This window comes from Triturus cristatus, chromosome 3_2, assembly GCF_964204655.1.
Source record: "Triturus cristatus chromosome 3_2, aTriCri1.1, whole genome shotgun sequence".
Classification (NCBI taxonomy): domain Eukaryota; kingdom Metazoa; phylum Chordata; class Amphibia; order Caudata; family Salamandridae; genus Triturus; species Triturus cristatus.
Genome location: NC_140584.1, coordinates 1,167,516,427 through 1,167,531,727, shown reverse-complemented (window position 1 = coordinate 1,167,531,727; position 15,301 = coordinate 1,167,516,427). Strand labels below are relative to the sequence as shown.

The 15,301-nt window shown below is 50.6% G+C and overlaps 1 protein-coding gene across 1 annotated transcript in view; it reads left to right on the top strand.

The window, feature by feature from the left end:
• The window catches only part of USP37 (ubiquitin specific peptidase 37), a 345,091-nt gene that overhangs the window by 52,976 nt on the left and 276,814 nt on the right, over nt 1-15,301 (top strand). Inside the window, exons 7-8 of the mRNA XM_085650037.1 lie at nt 3,039-3,136; nt 5,644-5,725. Of these exons, the coding sequence (XP_085506163.1) occupies nt 3,039-3,136; nt 5,644-5,725 (180 nt within the window). The remainder of the gene's footprint in view (nt 1-3,038; nt 3,137-5,643; nt 5,726-15,301) is intronic.

Here is a 15,301-nt window from a genome sequence, read left to right as displayed (position 1 = left end):
GGGTGGGACATTTGTAAACCGGGGATTAAACAACGTGTGGGGGTGCGGGAAACCGTCCCAATACATGGGACTCATCGTGTGGGAAACGATGTGTCCAAACTTCCTCCCGTAACACAAGGGGGGGGGGGGGAGAACTGCTTTATATGATAGGGGGTGACGATATGCTAGTGCGAGGTTGCACGCTGAGTGGGCATGTAGTAGGATCAGTATGTGTCCGGAGCAGGGTGACAGTCCCTGTGAGTGGGATATTACGGGTGCTAGGTATGCGTTACAGATAAGGATACCAAGTAATAGTCCGTGTGCCTGAGTTGCCTCAGGGCAAGGTAGGAGAGGGCAGTCCGTCCAATAGTCCATCTGCGGTTTGCGGAGTGGCGAGGGGGGGCGCCGCCTGATCTGCCCCCGAAGCGGTGCTGTCGCTGTCGTTTTCACCTTCTGAGGAGAACAGGTGCGGAGGTCGATCTATAGAGTCTGAGGGCTGTGTGGTGCGTAGATCAATCACTGCTTGTAAAGCTTCCCGTCTTTCTCGCATAATCTGTTCGAGATCCGGCGAGTCGTGCGTTGGTCTGGATTCGATATTACGGAGCTTCTTGGGCCGCTTCCGGGCACTGAAAGTCTTAAGGGGGGAGCCCCTTTGGGGATGACAGGCGGATGACCGCGGGAAATGTTGATCTGTCCAGTCTTGCGCGGCCTCCACGGAAGTGAAGAAGAGGGAGGATCCGTTATAGAGGATCTTGAGGCGGGCAGGGAAGAGTAATGCATATTGGATCTTATTGTCCCGTAGTCTCCGCTTTACGTCCAGGGAGGAAGATCTCGGTTGTTGTACCGCTCGGGCATAGTCCGGGAAGATCATGATGTGGTTGTTTTCCACTCGTAACGGCGCAGCCAGTCGCGCCGCCCGAAGCACCGCATCCCGATCTCGGAAGTGTAGGAACTTGGCGAGGAGTGGCCGAGGAGCCGCACCGGGCGGGGGCCTTCGGGCTGGCACTCGGTGAGCCCGCTCTATGGAAAAGAATGGTGTGCGGTCAGATGACGGGGTGAAGGACTTCAGCCACGTGTCCATGTATGCTATGGGGTCGGCACCTTCGACTCTCTCCGGCAGCCCCAGCACTCGGATGTTACAGCGTCTTGAGCGGCCCTCCAAATCCTGTGCGCGTTCCTCCACCGCGGCTAGACGAGTAAGGACACCCTGGAGCGTCTGCTGTTGCTCTTTTAGCACGGGCTGTATTTCCTCAAGCGTCCGTTCCTCCGTACGCACCCGGTCCGCCAGCTTACGGTGGTCATCGCGGAGGAGATTGACGTCCGTCGCCAGGGTACCCAGGCGTTCTTCCATAGACAGACGGGACAATTCAATGGCGGCGAGGACCTTGTCCAGCTTGTCCGAGATTGACAGATCTGTGGAGGGCATCGCGTTGGGGGACCAAGTCGAGGTCCGAGGCATGTTCTCCGGGGCCGTCTCCGGGATCGCTTGATGCTGCGCGGTTCTCGGTTTCCCCATCGTGACTCCCCGTGGTTTGGAGGGGACGGTATCGTCGGCTGGGTCGCCGGAGCCCCCAGTGATGCCAGGAAGGGCAGAACGCACAGCCGCGTCGTCCCTCGAGCGGAACCGTGCAGGTGAGTAGCAGTCCAAGCCAGCCCACTGAAGCTCCCTCCGCGGCTCAGGCACAGGAATCGGCCACACCAGCCACCAAACACCACCAGCAGGACGCTCCCAACTCCAGGCTGCCCCCACGGAGACTCCACTGGTGGTCGACGCGATGGAAGTGGCCCTGCGGTGGCCCCTAGGCCAGGCGGGGGGACTCAAGGGCCGTTCTTGTGGCTTTCGTGCAGGCCCGCCTCTCTCTCAGGGTCCACAGCCGAGGCGAGGTCATCGAAATCCCTCGGCACCTCTATTTCCGGGACCCGACGCAGGTGGCGGGCCCGGGCCACAGTGCTCCCCCCAGAGCGGTCGTCACCCGCGCGCTCCGGCGGCCCCGGTAGGCCCCGTCAGGTCTCGAGACCCCCCAAGCACCAGGGGGAGTCCCAGGCGGCTCGTGGTGGGAATGCGGCCAATCCGTCTGTCAGAGGCACAGCAGCTCCCTCGGACGTCTCCAAAAAGGCCGTCGCCTCGGTGACACGGGGATCAAGGCCTCGCCGGCTGCACCAGGAACGATCCGATGTCCCTTAGGCGGCCATATTAGGGTCAGGCGGGCTCCGGTCGGGCAAGCCGGAGGGCCTCCAGGTCCCACCGCCCCCAGCAAAGCCTGGCTCCCCCCAGCACTCCCCAGAGTCAGTTACTGTGAGCACCCGGGGTGGACCAGGGCGATGTCGGGGCTCACCTCCGGGTCACGGCGGGCTCAGCGCGTCCGAGATGGCCGGTGCGTCCGGGCCGGCGCAGCTCCTCCGTCCTCCGGGGTCCCGCGCCTCTCTTCGTGGGTCCGTTCCTCGGTCACACCCCCTGGGTGCCGATGCTGACTGGCGGAATGTGCCGCCCGCTTCACCGCCTCCCTTTACTTCGTCTCCCGCTCCGGGCAGAAGAGCTCCGGCGCCATCTTGAAAATTAGGTTGCGGCGCTGGCGGCAGCAGTCAGACAAAGTCCCGCTCCGAGGGGTAGGAATGAGCCCCGGCAGCCACCGGCATCCCACTGCGATGCAGTCACCTTCCGACGCCCCCTGCACCGATTAGCGCTCACTGGGACGCTCCATAAAGCTTCCGAGAGGCGCCCAGCCGCGAAGCCTCAGCAAAGCAGGATCGCCATCGTGGCTTGCTTAGCCACGCCCCTTGGATCTCTGCATAGATGACCATTATGTAGGGTCTGTCCTTTTTTTGACAGTTGTGTTCCTTCGTTGTTGGGAATTTCTCAGTGTTAGTCAACTGTGTTCTTCATCTGGTTAGCTACATGGTGGGGACCATACTCTTTTGCAGAGGTTGGCACTCCAATCTCCTATTTGCTCACATGTGGAAAGAATATATTGCAGAGAACTAGTTGCTGTGTGCAGAAGATTCTGAGAGTATTTTTTGTTGTTGTATAATTCATGTGCTGCATTTTTTTTTTTCTTCAGCAATAACAAGTCTGTGGCCGATCCAGCTTGGAAATTCCTAAACCGCAGCCGAGAAAAACAGTTGGTTTTGAGACAAACTGAGGAGAATAAAGTAACAGGTATTTGGAACTTGGCAATACAAAGTTGTACCTAATTGATTCAGTTTTTAGTTTCAAGGAATTTTAAACTAAATCCAAAGAGGTGACATAGGTGCATATATAGGGCACAGAAGTAGTTCTCACCAATCTGACCCTAGAGAGGAAAAGTGTGGCTTTATGTCCAAGTATGGATACCTTATCGGTCAGTCAATAAAATACTGCCTTAAGCACTGAAAACACAACTACTTAAACTATATAGATAGTTTAATTTACTTTTGTAAAGCATTGGACTTTCCATCTTGGAGTTGGTGGCTGGATGGGTAGTCTGTGCAAATTTTTATCCTCGCATTGTGGTGGCTTGGCACAGGTTCATTGAGATGTAGCATGAACAGGAGTTAAACAACATCCAATCTAGGTGCTAAAGGATACAATTTGAAGGTTACAGAAATGTAGATGGGAGTATGTTGAAAGTGGATTTAATTTTACTCCTATGAACAGTTTATAGTAGGTTTTTTTATTACTATTTTACAGTTGGCAGTTGTGCTCCTTTATACTTTCTCTACATGGGGTGGTATTTTCGTGCAATCACACAAACTGTACGCATTGGTCAAAAGACTGCCTGCAAATAAAGTTAGCATGAAACAAAGTATTGCCTCAAACTACAGTCCTGCACTCCCTTCGCCCCACCACGCTGTACCGTGGGCTTTGCCATCCTCCTATTTGACACCACATTAAATCTGATTTGGAGGTAACTGACGTTCTTTAGTCTAACAAAACTTTCAGCCTTTGTGAAATAAGTGCAACTTCATCTCCTCTCCTCTCCCAGCGATTGCACCATGGATTACCAAAATTTGCAGGCCAAAAACTTCTATTTTATATATGTATATATTTTTTGTGTGGCATAGTCCTGCTTTCTTATAGTTTTCATCCATGAACAATGGTAACTAATTATGCAGAGTATTGTACTTCCAAATATACCAGTTAAAAATGGGAGCAAACTGCATTCTACATTTCCCCACCTTCCTGTAATAACACTCCAAATCCCAGGCCCAGCTGTCAACAGTACTAGGCCCTTGTCCACAACTCAAGGGGCCTACACTCCTCTGTGCCACCTCCCAAAGAAGTAATTATGTGGCATCCTGCTACCTCTTACGCCACATGAAAATGTCCCAGAGAGTGGACAAATCCTCCTAGCTGGAGTATGCCTGTCCCTCATATCCATTGGGTCCCTGGTAATCCTACAACATCCCCCCCCCCCCCCCCACCCCTGAGCACAGCTTATACCTAGTTATATTGCCACTGTAAACTCCCAAAATGTTGCTTACTTCTGTCCTGTCAACCCAGTCCTCAGAATCTCACACCCAGTTGTACTGCAACCCCTTTACTCAAATGTTCCATTTGCAGTTGCATCCTTCCTTAACCCCCGACACCACGACCCACACTGGTGTCCTAATGGAGATCCAAACACAACGGCTCTAAAATAGACATCCTGCATTACCAGCCAAACACCACTGTACCATACCTGGCATCCTTCTGTAACCTCTCCAAACCCCCATTGTGCGTACCTTGTGTCCCTGCATACGTTGTGAACGGAAGATCCTGGTTTTCAGTTGGATATTTGTTTTTGAAACCTGTCTGAGCATAATTAAGTATTATTTACTATTGGCATTTTTGTGTTTTTCACTTGTTTTGCTTGTAACATTCTTACTAGTTTTACAATCATACACTGAAAATAACATGATTTTTTTTTTTAAGCACTTGACAGAATGGAAGCCTTGATCTATCAGGGTTCAAACTTGTACATTTCTTATTGAGTGTGCGCTCATGCTCCGTCTCTCTCGCATGCTGCCTCTTACGGGCACTCTCTCAGGGTATATTGTGTGCTCTCTTGTGCCCTCTTTTGGGTACTGTACAACAAACGGGTGGTTTGGGTAACAGATGCCACATAGAAGTGATCGGTTTTTGCTGGTCACCTGCATTACTGCTGTTTCTGGAGGTCTGTCATTATTGCTTGGCTTTGAATTACACCAAGGTCCCACCGATCCTATTTGAGTATCTTGTATCTCTTTGACCCCTGGGTGCGCACTCATTGTTTATCACCCATCTCCAACAGAGGGGAGAGTTTTATGCATTGTTATTTATAACACTATTACACATCAAAAGTCCAACTTCCGCTCTTTTTCAGGGTGGCTTATCATTCTCTGGTATTTCCTGCTAATATCCTGTTCCATCTAGTTCTCCTATCTGCATCTACCAGTTTTCCACTAATTGGCTGGAAATCCTCTTTTCAAATTAAATAATTATGCTCCTATAATGATGCTGTAAAGTCTTGCACGCATGGTGACGTAAGTATACTGCTATTTTAACACTGCCGTGTGCCGCCAGCTAGATGGTGGGAGCAATTCAAGCATGTGATTCTATGGAAGGTTGTTTATTTATATTGGTCCTATACATCTAGTACTGGTTGCACGCTGAATTAATTAATACAATTTTTTTAATCTCCTATTTTTTCTCCAATGCTGTTTCAGGGGTCTTCCCAATGCAGTCCTCATCCTTTTATAGCAGCAGACCTTCAAAAGATTACTCTTTTGGGAATTCCAGTGCAGAGAGGTGAGCTAGTACTTCTGGGTTATACAGGTGTGATGGTTGGAGAAAGGGTATTTAGTTCATTGGTGGGTGTCTGTATTAGGCTGTTTCCTGTGACTGGTATTTTTTGAATCTGCTGCTTTACTGGTAATATACTAATTTGTAAATATCTCCCCTGTTCCTGCTTCAAATCAAAATGAAAGATGTTAATGTGTTTTTGAATTGGGAAATCAAATTACAGATAATCCAACCAATCACTGCTACCTTATGAGAGAAGAACATGCAAGAAGACATGCCTGTTTCAACGACAGTCATTGCTATCCAGTACTTGATGAATGTAAAGATCTTATCCTCTGCGTAGGAAAGTGGATCATTTGGGGTGGGCGGGTTACCTCCTCAAACGATAAGCTCAACACCTGCGAGATGTCACACACATTAAATAGAACATTTTGCAAGTCCAAATATGGGATGGGACTTGGTCATCTTTTTGGAGGTGTTGGCAGCCATAACCGGTGAAGCTGAAATTTAGTTGGATGCCGTGGACCTTCAGATCAGATACTTTTGCTCTGCAGGACTCACTCTAGCTCTGAAACGTTTTTCAAAGGTGACAAAGTTTACTCCTCTGGTTGTTTGGGAACCAGACCACACTTCTAAGGCTCCCAGGACCTCCGAGACTCGCGATGTCCTACAGCGCAGAACAGATCCAGTTGCCACAGGTTAGCGGGACTTCCAGGAAAAGCCCTCTTTCAGCTTGTTCTTTTTGTGGTCACACAGGTCTGCCAACTGACCCTTGGAAGTCGCATCCTTTTCCTGTGTTCAAAAGAGTTGGGGTCTAGTCCTTCAGTGCTCCTCCCCGGTTCAGACACTGGCCCTGGCCTCTTCGGATCATCTGCATGTCCTGAAAGTGTTCTCTGGACAGTTTCTGGGGATGCAATTTTTCTGCCAACTACCAGCTACTTGGTGGGTATCACTCCAGGGCACTCTTCAAACTCGTGGGGCAAAAATTCCGTGGGGCATCCCTATCCACTTTTTCATTAGTTCTGGTTTGCCTTACTGCAAATGCAAACCATCCAACTTGCTCCTCGCCCTTAAAATGCAAGTTGGATAAACTGTTCTTCCCCTGTGCAGAGCCGAGGCCCAAAGGTGTGGCAAAGAGAATGAGAAGCCCCTTCCAGCTCTGGAGGTAGTGTTGCCGTCACTGCCTGAATAAGGGGACAAAAGCTGACACTTCCCAAGTGTCACCTAATATCTGCTTGTGATGGTACTCCTCCGTGGTCTCTTAAACAGTTCTGGGGGTAGCTTTCCTCCCTCTGGGTTTGGTGCCAGCCTAACAAAGGAGAGAATAGGTGGGACTTCCCAAGTTTCACCTGACGATCTGCTTGTGATATGACTGGCCCTTTTTTAACCTAATTACATTCCTGTGCCCACTTGAACTGGTCCTCCTTTCAGGGGAAGAACTCACATCCCCACTCCCAGACCAATACCTCTGCTTTGGTAGCCGTTTTCATGTCTGACTCGTAATTAAGGGGAAGTACAGGCTGGGCAGTTGCAGGATAGCTAATACAGATTAGCCAGTACGCATGCGGCACAATTGAGTGGCTTTTTTAATATTTAAAATCCGTTTTTTCTTCCTGTCAAAAGCGTGATTTTATACAGGTCTGTACATCAGGGTTTAAGCTACTGCTGCTAAGCTACACAGGATAGGCCTGAAGCCTTGCTTTCACTGCCCCTGTAGTGGATGGCACAATAGGTGCTGCAGTGTGTAAGTGACATTTAACTTTCCATGCTGTGGGTGTATTTCCCCCATTGTAGGTAAATGTGTTTCTGTTGCAGTACCCCCCCAATGCAACTTTGATTACTGGGTCCCTGCTAACCAGGGTCTCCGTACCAGTGTTCTTTCCCTAAAACTGTTCCACGATTGGCAATGTTAGTAGCCCCGAACCCCCCCACCCCCCACCCCCCCCCCCCGTAAGTCCCTAGTAAATGGTACCTAAGGCATTGGAACTAAAGAGGGTCTGCTAAACTGCAATGTGCATGCCTTGGTGGAGACAAACGACAAAGTCGACATGGGACACTGCCAGTGTGCCATGTCAAATCAGCACTACCGAAGACATGCCTCCAGACTCGCTATGCTGTGCATTATTCCGCCTGCATTATTCCGCCATCTTGTCGTTGTCGCTTATAGACCGTTGTCAATGGCCCCAACTGATTATAAGATTTTGAGCAAAATATTAGCAACCTGCCTACTACCACACATGTCTCACTTAGTCCATGAAGATCAGGCGGGCTTTATACCGAAACGTAACACAGCTATTAATGTACGTAGGTTAATTCGGGTCTTAGATGTAGATACATATTCAAAACAAGCAACTGCCATTCTATCGAGAGATATTGAAAAGGCCTTTGACAGCCTGGAATGGAGCTGCTTCTTTGGAGTGCTCCGGGCCTATGGGCTGGGGGATGGATTTGTGAATTGGATGGCACTGTTATATAAATCCTCCACAGCCAGGGTCAAGACGGGAGGCCTAATATCAGCTAAATGTGAAGTGGGACGTGAGACACAACAGGGCTGCCATTTATTTGCTTTAGCAATGGAGCCATTGGTAGCGCAGGCCAGATCAGGGACGAGATATGATGGCCTCCGAGTACGAGAGAGAGAATCCATCACATAGCCCTATATGCGGACGACCTCCTTATGTTCTTGGCTAACACCGAAGGGGCCTTGCTGGGGGCCCAGCAATTAACTGACCTGGAACAGGTAGCAGGCCTCAGAGTAAATTGGGGGGAAATCGTGCTAGTTTCCCACGACGATGAGGGCGGCGGGCCCCCAAACAACCAAGGGAGTCCAATGGGAATAGAACTGCTTAACTTATTTGGGAGTCAGTCTATCCTACTCAAGTGGGTTTAGCGGAGGGTAATGTGGCTGCAAGGGAATATGGATTTTTGGAGGACACTCCCGCTCTCAGTGGCGGGACGAGTGGCTCTACTTAAAATTGTGGCACTACCTCGATTGCTATACTACTTTAGGACACTCCCCATATGGATACCCACCTTCAAACGATTGCAATCTATGGTTACGAGTGTCCTCTGGTACAATGATGGGCGACGAGTGGTGTTTCTGACCCCACAGCGCCCAAGGGAGGCCGGGGGGTGGCCGGCCCCAGATTTCGAGAGGTATTATTTAGTGGCCCAGTTGCTATGGCTGACACAGGCGGTGGCAATGGAATACCGAGGAGTGAAAGAGAGGGTCGGGTACCCCCGGGCTGTTTCAGCCCGCATTATACTGCAATGCCAGCTACCTTTTCGAACCTTGTCAATGGAGGTAAAGACATTCCGGCTTTGTTGGAATCTGAGCCAGCGGAGAGCGCGGATAGCTCGACCATATGCCCCTGAGATACCCATAGCCACGTGTTTCGCGTTTCCACATGGGGGAAACTGGGCAACATTGAACCAGTGAAACGATCTGGGATTGACAACAATGGGAGACCTGTATGAAGAAAATACTTTGCTCCCCTTTGCGACCCTGAGGGATCGTTTTGAGCTACCGCGAGGAGACTACCTGGTTCACCAAGCTTTAGTAGCGGCCATACAAAGGCATTGGGGGAGGGGCTCTCCGAACATCGACATCTATGGCCTGTCAATATGTAGTCCTAGCGGCAGGAACCATAAAAGCAGTAACTTGCCTGTACCGCCGAATGACCCAGGAACAGTAGACCCCCCCCCCCCCCCCCCCCCCCCCCCCGCCAGTTAGCCTTGAAACAGAAATGGAAAGAAGATTTAGGCAAAGAGATCCCTGAGAAGGACTGAGAAGCAATTGTAGAAAGGCCCTGGAAATGTAATAGGAATGCTAGATTCCAACTGATCCAATTCTTTATTCTACACAGGGCCTACCTGACCCCAGCAAAAATTAATAAATATTTCAATATTCAGACAGCCCAGTGCCCTAGATGTGGGTTGGAAGGAGCTAACCTGCGGCACATTGTGTGGGATTGTCCCGGGCTACTGAATTACTGGGATGGGATTGTCCTGGGCTACTGACCTACTGGGATGAAGTAATAGAGCTGCTCAAGGAAATAACAGAACGACATATTGGGAAAGACCCGGCCCACTGCCTACTACACTGGTTCCCTCACACTGCTAAAACAAAGATTACCAGCAAGTTTTTAGATTTGGGGTTAGCGCTAGCAAAAAGGGAAATCGCTGCAAGGATAAAAAAAAGCCCCAGTTTGGACAGGTGGAGAGAGGTTCCTGAGATGGGCTGAATGTGAAGGTACTATGAGATTGGAAGCCGCTTACAAAACGAATAATGATAAATCGCTAGAGGCAGCGAGAGCATGGGAAGCTCTTGTACTTGCGCTGAGACTGTCGGATGCAGAATCAGATGGGGACCCTGAAGCAGAAAGGTAAATAACCCTCACAAGATCCCACTCGAGAGCAGTACCCATGATACGCTGACATGTTCACTGACCTCTCTGAGATCCAAAATAGCCCCTGTCAGTATCCAGGATACACTAGCTAATGATTCACAGCAGATAGGCATTGCACAGCACTTGCGGTCTTAGAAACACATGTCACAGAGTCGCGTCGGGGGGGGGGGGGAGGGAAGGGGGGAGGGGAGGGAGGGAAGACAGGAAGTTGAGTTACCTCAATGGGAGGGGGGGGGAGGGGGGAAGGCAATTGTGGCTTCTAAATATGATGGTACCTTATAACCCACCGCGATGTGGCTTATAAGGTGTGAACAGACATAGGAGATTTGCTGTTAGGATTGAGTTCAGATGGGGCGAGTTACCTTATGGACATTTGGGAACCCATGCGAGACAGCCCCATTGCATCTGCTGTACTATTAAATGGAAAAAGATATGATGATGTACCCCTAAAACAAGGAACTTATAGATTTGTATAATCTCATTGCCTGTTTGTTCCACCTAAATAAAAAAATTAATCTTGTTGTTGGGTCCAGAATCGTAGTATTCTTTTTTTTTTTTTTTTTTTCTTCCCTTTCGTGGCCCAGGTGGGTGGCGGCGTCCCACCATTTTGTGTCCTTCGTGTCGTCGGCGCGCTTCCTGCGGAAGCTCCCACCTTTGGTCGCCATCTCCAGATTCTTTTTTCTGCCGTTGGGTCTGGATCGTTACCGAAGAGTGCCAGAGTTTTGGAAAGGGAATCCAGGAAAATCGAAGAAGCAAATTTTCAACTACACCTGACGTCAGGTAACCTGAGCGATGAGGGTCGAAGTTTTGTGACCAAAACATCGACGTTCCGAGGATGCGCTTGCAGGGGGCACCCTGAGTGCAGGGATGGACAAAACGACGTTGCACCAATTGCCACCACAAGTACGCATCCAGTCTGCAACCTCTGCTTGCCGCTCGACCACAGCAGCGAAGATTGCAACGCCTGCTCTGCGTTTACACAGAAGACCCTCAGAGTAAGGGAGAGGCAGAGAAGGGCGAACCACGACATGCAGTGCCAGGTGCCACCTCCATTGCTCCAAGACTAGGGTCTCTCCAGTGGAGAGGACGACAACCTCGCTGAAGGGCCAGAAGAGGTTGTCTAGGTCCATAAGACGTCGAAGGAGGTAAGGGAGTCGTCAACCCCTAAACACTCGGGCGAACCTCGAAAGGGTGAAGCAGAAACCCAGAGCGAAACTCGCAGACGTGAAGCGAAGTCCTCGGAGGGAGCTCTGCCGTCTACAACAGCTACCAGCGGATCCTTCAAAAAGGACTCCCAATTGTTGAAAGCCCTCGAGACAACGTTCGTCGAAGGTTGCCCTCTAAATGGACACCTCAGCGCCGAGAAAAGAAGGCAGACTTCGTCGACGGCCACGAAAAGAAGCGCTCCAGCCCTCTACGCCGAACACGCCGCCGAGATGGACATGGAGAGGAAGAGGAGGCTCTAGGCCGAAATGGCGAGCATCCTTCAATGGAAAAAGGACTTGGACGAGAAAATGAGCCAGTACACCATCCCGCCGAAGCCTGTGGTCGAAGGAGATGACAAGGATGCAGAACCGGCGAAAACCTCAGAACCAGTCGAGGAAATTGGGGACGCAGACTACTATTTCGTGGTAGAAGGCGATGAAGACCTTCAATCCTACCAGTACTCGACACCTTCGGAGGCGCAAGACATGGTTTGGCAAGATCTTGACACTGAATCGCCTTGAAGGGGTAGATACGTGCCCTTCGAGGCCCTCGCCGCCAGACGACATAAGGGTCTACAACATGGTCGTTCAGAAGGCTGCACAGACTTATGGGGTGAAAATGGAGGAAGAGTAGCCGAAATCATGTTTCCTCCTGAAAACTCTACTACCACAACAAACTAAGCCAATTCCTGTCCATGCTCACCAGTGTGCTGGCTCAAGGAAGAGAGGCCTTTAAGGAGCCTTGTAGGAGAGTAGGGTCTGCTATCCTATGGTCACCCCAAATTTTTGCTTTTTGCTTCACTGGTTTTGGACATATTGAGGCTGTGGGCCTGCCAATCAGACCCCCAGCCTGCTGTTCTCTCTACTAAATTAAAACTGTGCACCCTAGGTGTATAACCAATTGGAAGTGGATCACCCTGTCAGCCCCTGTACCAGTGTACACTAGGTACCCAGGGCATTGGTGTACCCAAGGCCTGCCAAGGGCTGAAGCATGTATTATGCCACCCCAGGCTTGGCCTAACAATTTGACACAACTGGCTGATCACTCAGCTGGGGTAAGTTGGCGTAATCACCTCTTACTTAGGTGTAGTATACCTATACCTAACCTTAAATGGGACACCTGGTAACCTATAAGTCACTTCTATGGCAGGCCTTAACAATCCTGAAGGCAGAGTGCTTGGTTCCATGTGAGATGGTGCTCTGGCATGAGCTGAGCCTGTCTGCAGTGGTCGGAACAACTTCCTTCTACTGTTTCCAGATATCGTCATACCATATATTCTTAAGTGCATTATGAACCTCGCGGTTAAATGCTATCTTTGGTTTGGCTTTATCAAAACATGTCGAGTAAGGTGTCATACGAATTGGAATACTAACCCCTCGCCAATTCTGGCGACGGGGTTAGCAATCCACCCTTCTAGAGGGACACGACATGTACAGTACCTGAAAACCCGGGTAAAATCAGACATAGCCTCAGCTCCACAAAATGGATGCTGCCACCACAGACACAAGTCTGCCCTCCTGCTGCTGGGAGTCCTTCCAGCTTGGGAGGTGTGGACAAAGGGTTTCCTGCCAGGGGAGGTGCGTGCACCACCCCAGACAGGATTTTGTGTATTGGTCAGGTAGGGCTTGAAAGAAACCAGACATGCCTGTGGCTCACAAGGAGCCTCGGTGCATATGCCAGTTCAAACCGGTCCTGGGGCACACCAGTCCCGGGCCTGGGGCGAGCTGGACAAAGGATTGGGGGTGTAACCACCCCCCTTCCTGGTCCCACCCATAGGGAGGGACCTAGCAGGTAGTCCGGCCCCTAGAATCCGCTTAAAGGTAGGAGCTGTGTCCTAAGACTTCAGACATCCTGAAATCAACTTAACACTAAGAAGAAGACGGGAACTTCGATGCTCTGCTGCACAGAGGACTGAAGCCAATCTCCCCTGTGGTCAGGGAGTGACCACCTTGCTAACGCAAGCACCATCCGGCGAATCAACGTCTGCTCTGCCGCCGCCTCCCGCCCGAGCCCAGAGACTGACAAGACCTGGACCTCCAGACCTCTCACTGCCCGATCCACAGTCCCTGAAAAGAGGAGACCCGTGGAGGCACCGAGACACGTGGAGCCAGCCATCTTGGATCGACTACGACAAGCTGACAAGTGCAACAACCGAGGCTCCCTCCAAGTTGTGCTTTGGGATCTGAGAAGCCCAACTCTCGAGCAGCATTTGCACCAAAGGTGAGCCCTCCAGCATCTCCACGACCTGCGTGGGGCCCTTCTGCATTTTGCCACTCGACGCGCCTAACCGGTTGCTGGCCCGCTGGCTAGTGGCCATCTTGGCAACGAACTCTACGAAAAACACCGCTGGTCTGGTTGCTCCAGACTGGCCCTTGCTCCTCTCCAAAGGAGCAATCCCTCTGACCTTGCTGGTCAGAACCAACAGCTGATTTCCGAATCCTCCTACAATTGCTTTTGCCAAGGCTTGGTTGCTTCGACCAAGTCGCCGACACCGCCGACAGCGAGAGCCTGCGTGGGACAGCTCGTGAGCCGACTCCTGGACGTCGTCGACCTTCAGGGACCACGTGGCTGCGGAGACAAGCTACCCCTCATCACCTGTTTGCACCCGACATCGCCTGGTACCTACCTGGTGCCACGCCGGTCACTGGCTAGTGACTGTGAACACTGTCCCCTCTGCTTACAGGTCTTCAACATCTCCGATCCACCCTTGGATCCACCGCATCTCTCCCGGACCGACCGCCTGCAGCATCTTTGTCCCAGGCTCAACGGAACAGATAGAAGAAACCCGACGCACTTTGAGGCCTATGCACCCGCTTCCTGTGGGTGAGGTAAAGCTGGTACTCCGGTGCGCATGTGTAGTAATACATCTCTAGTGCCTGTGTTCCAAATCTTAAGTTCCTAGTCAACCCGGAAGATCTCCTTTGCAGTAACTTTGTACTTTTTACGCACCCATTGAAACCTATGGGAGCACGCGTGTGACTATTTGCTCTGCACACGCCACCCGTGGACCTCCTGGTCACTAACTGACGTTAGCTCCTTGTAGGCCCAGCGATTCTAGAGGCCCTAGGCCTTTTCCCTTTTCTGTTCGTGGTACTTGTACCACTATTTTAGTATATGGTTCGAGTGGCCACCAGGGCCTATCCATATAAAGTGCAACTTCTGTGTATTCTGTGATAATCTTGTTTGACGATTTGTGCTCCTGTGCTCATAAAGAGACTAGGGGTTACTTTGAGAAATAAATACATATATATTTTGAATATATATCTGTGTGGTGTCCTTTCAGTGGTATAAAAGGGGGTTGCATTTGGTAAAACAGCTGGCTTAACACGCTTCACGAGTTTAGCCTCAAAGACTGCTTAGCCTACGCTACCACTAGGGCAGCTAGTCCGAAAAGGTTGACTTACAACCACACCATAAGGGTTGCTTGGCATGGTACAAGGTGGTCACTTTAACTAGTGAACATCATATACCAGGCCAACTTCTCACAAGCCTGCAACATGCAATGCTGTGACCCCTAGGACTGTGAAGAAATACAGTGCCAGCCGACTCCATTATTGCAGCAACGGCCAAGAGGGCCAATGTACCCACTAATGCCAGACCACCTATAGACAAGGAGAGTAGGAGGATGGATCTCACAGGGAGGAAAGTGGAGAGAAATGCGGTAATCCAATGGCACATCGCTATCTCCAACGCCCTGATCAACAGGCACGCTTACCAACACTGGGATGAAGTAGGACAGCTCCTAAAACATCTACCGGAACAGTACCAGCAAAGAGCAACTCACCTGGTAGAAGAGGGGAAAACCATGGCGAATACATGCCTAAAATCGGCATTGTATGCGGCAGAAACATCAAGCAGGCTATTGATAGGAGTGACTGAGAGAAGACGCACATGGCTCAATTTCGAGATTCAAGCCAGAGGTGCAAAGCAACATTCTAAACACCTTTTAATGGAGAGCAACTGTTTG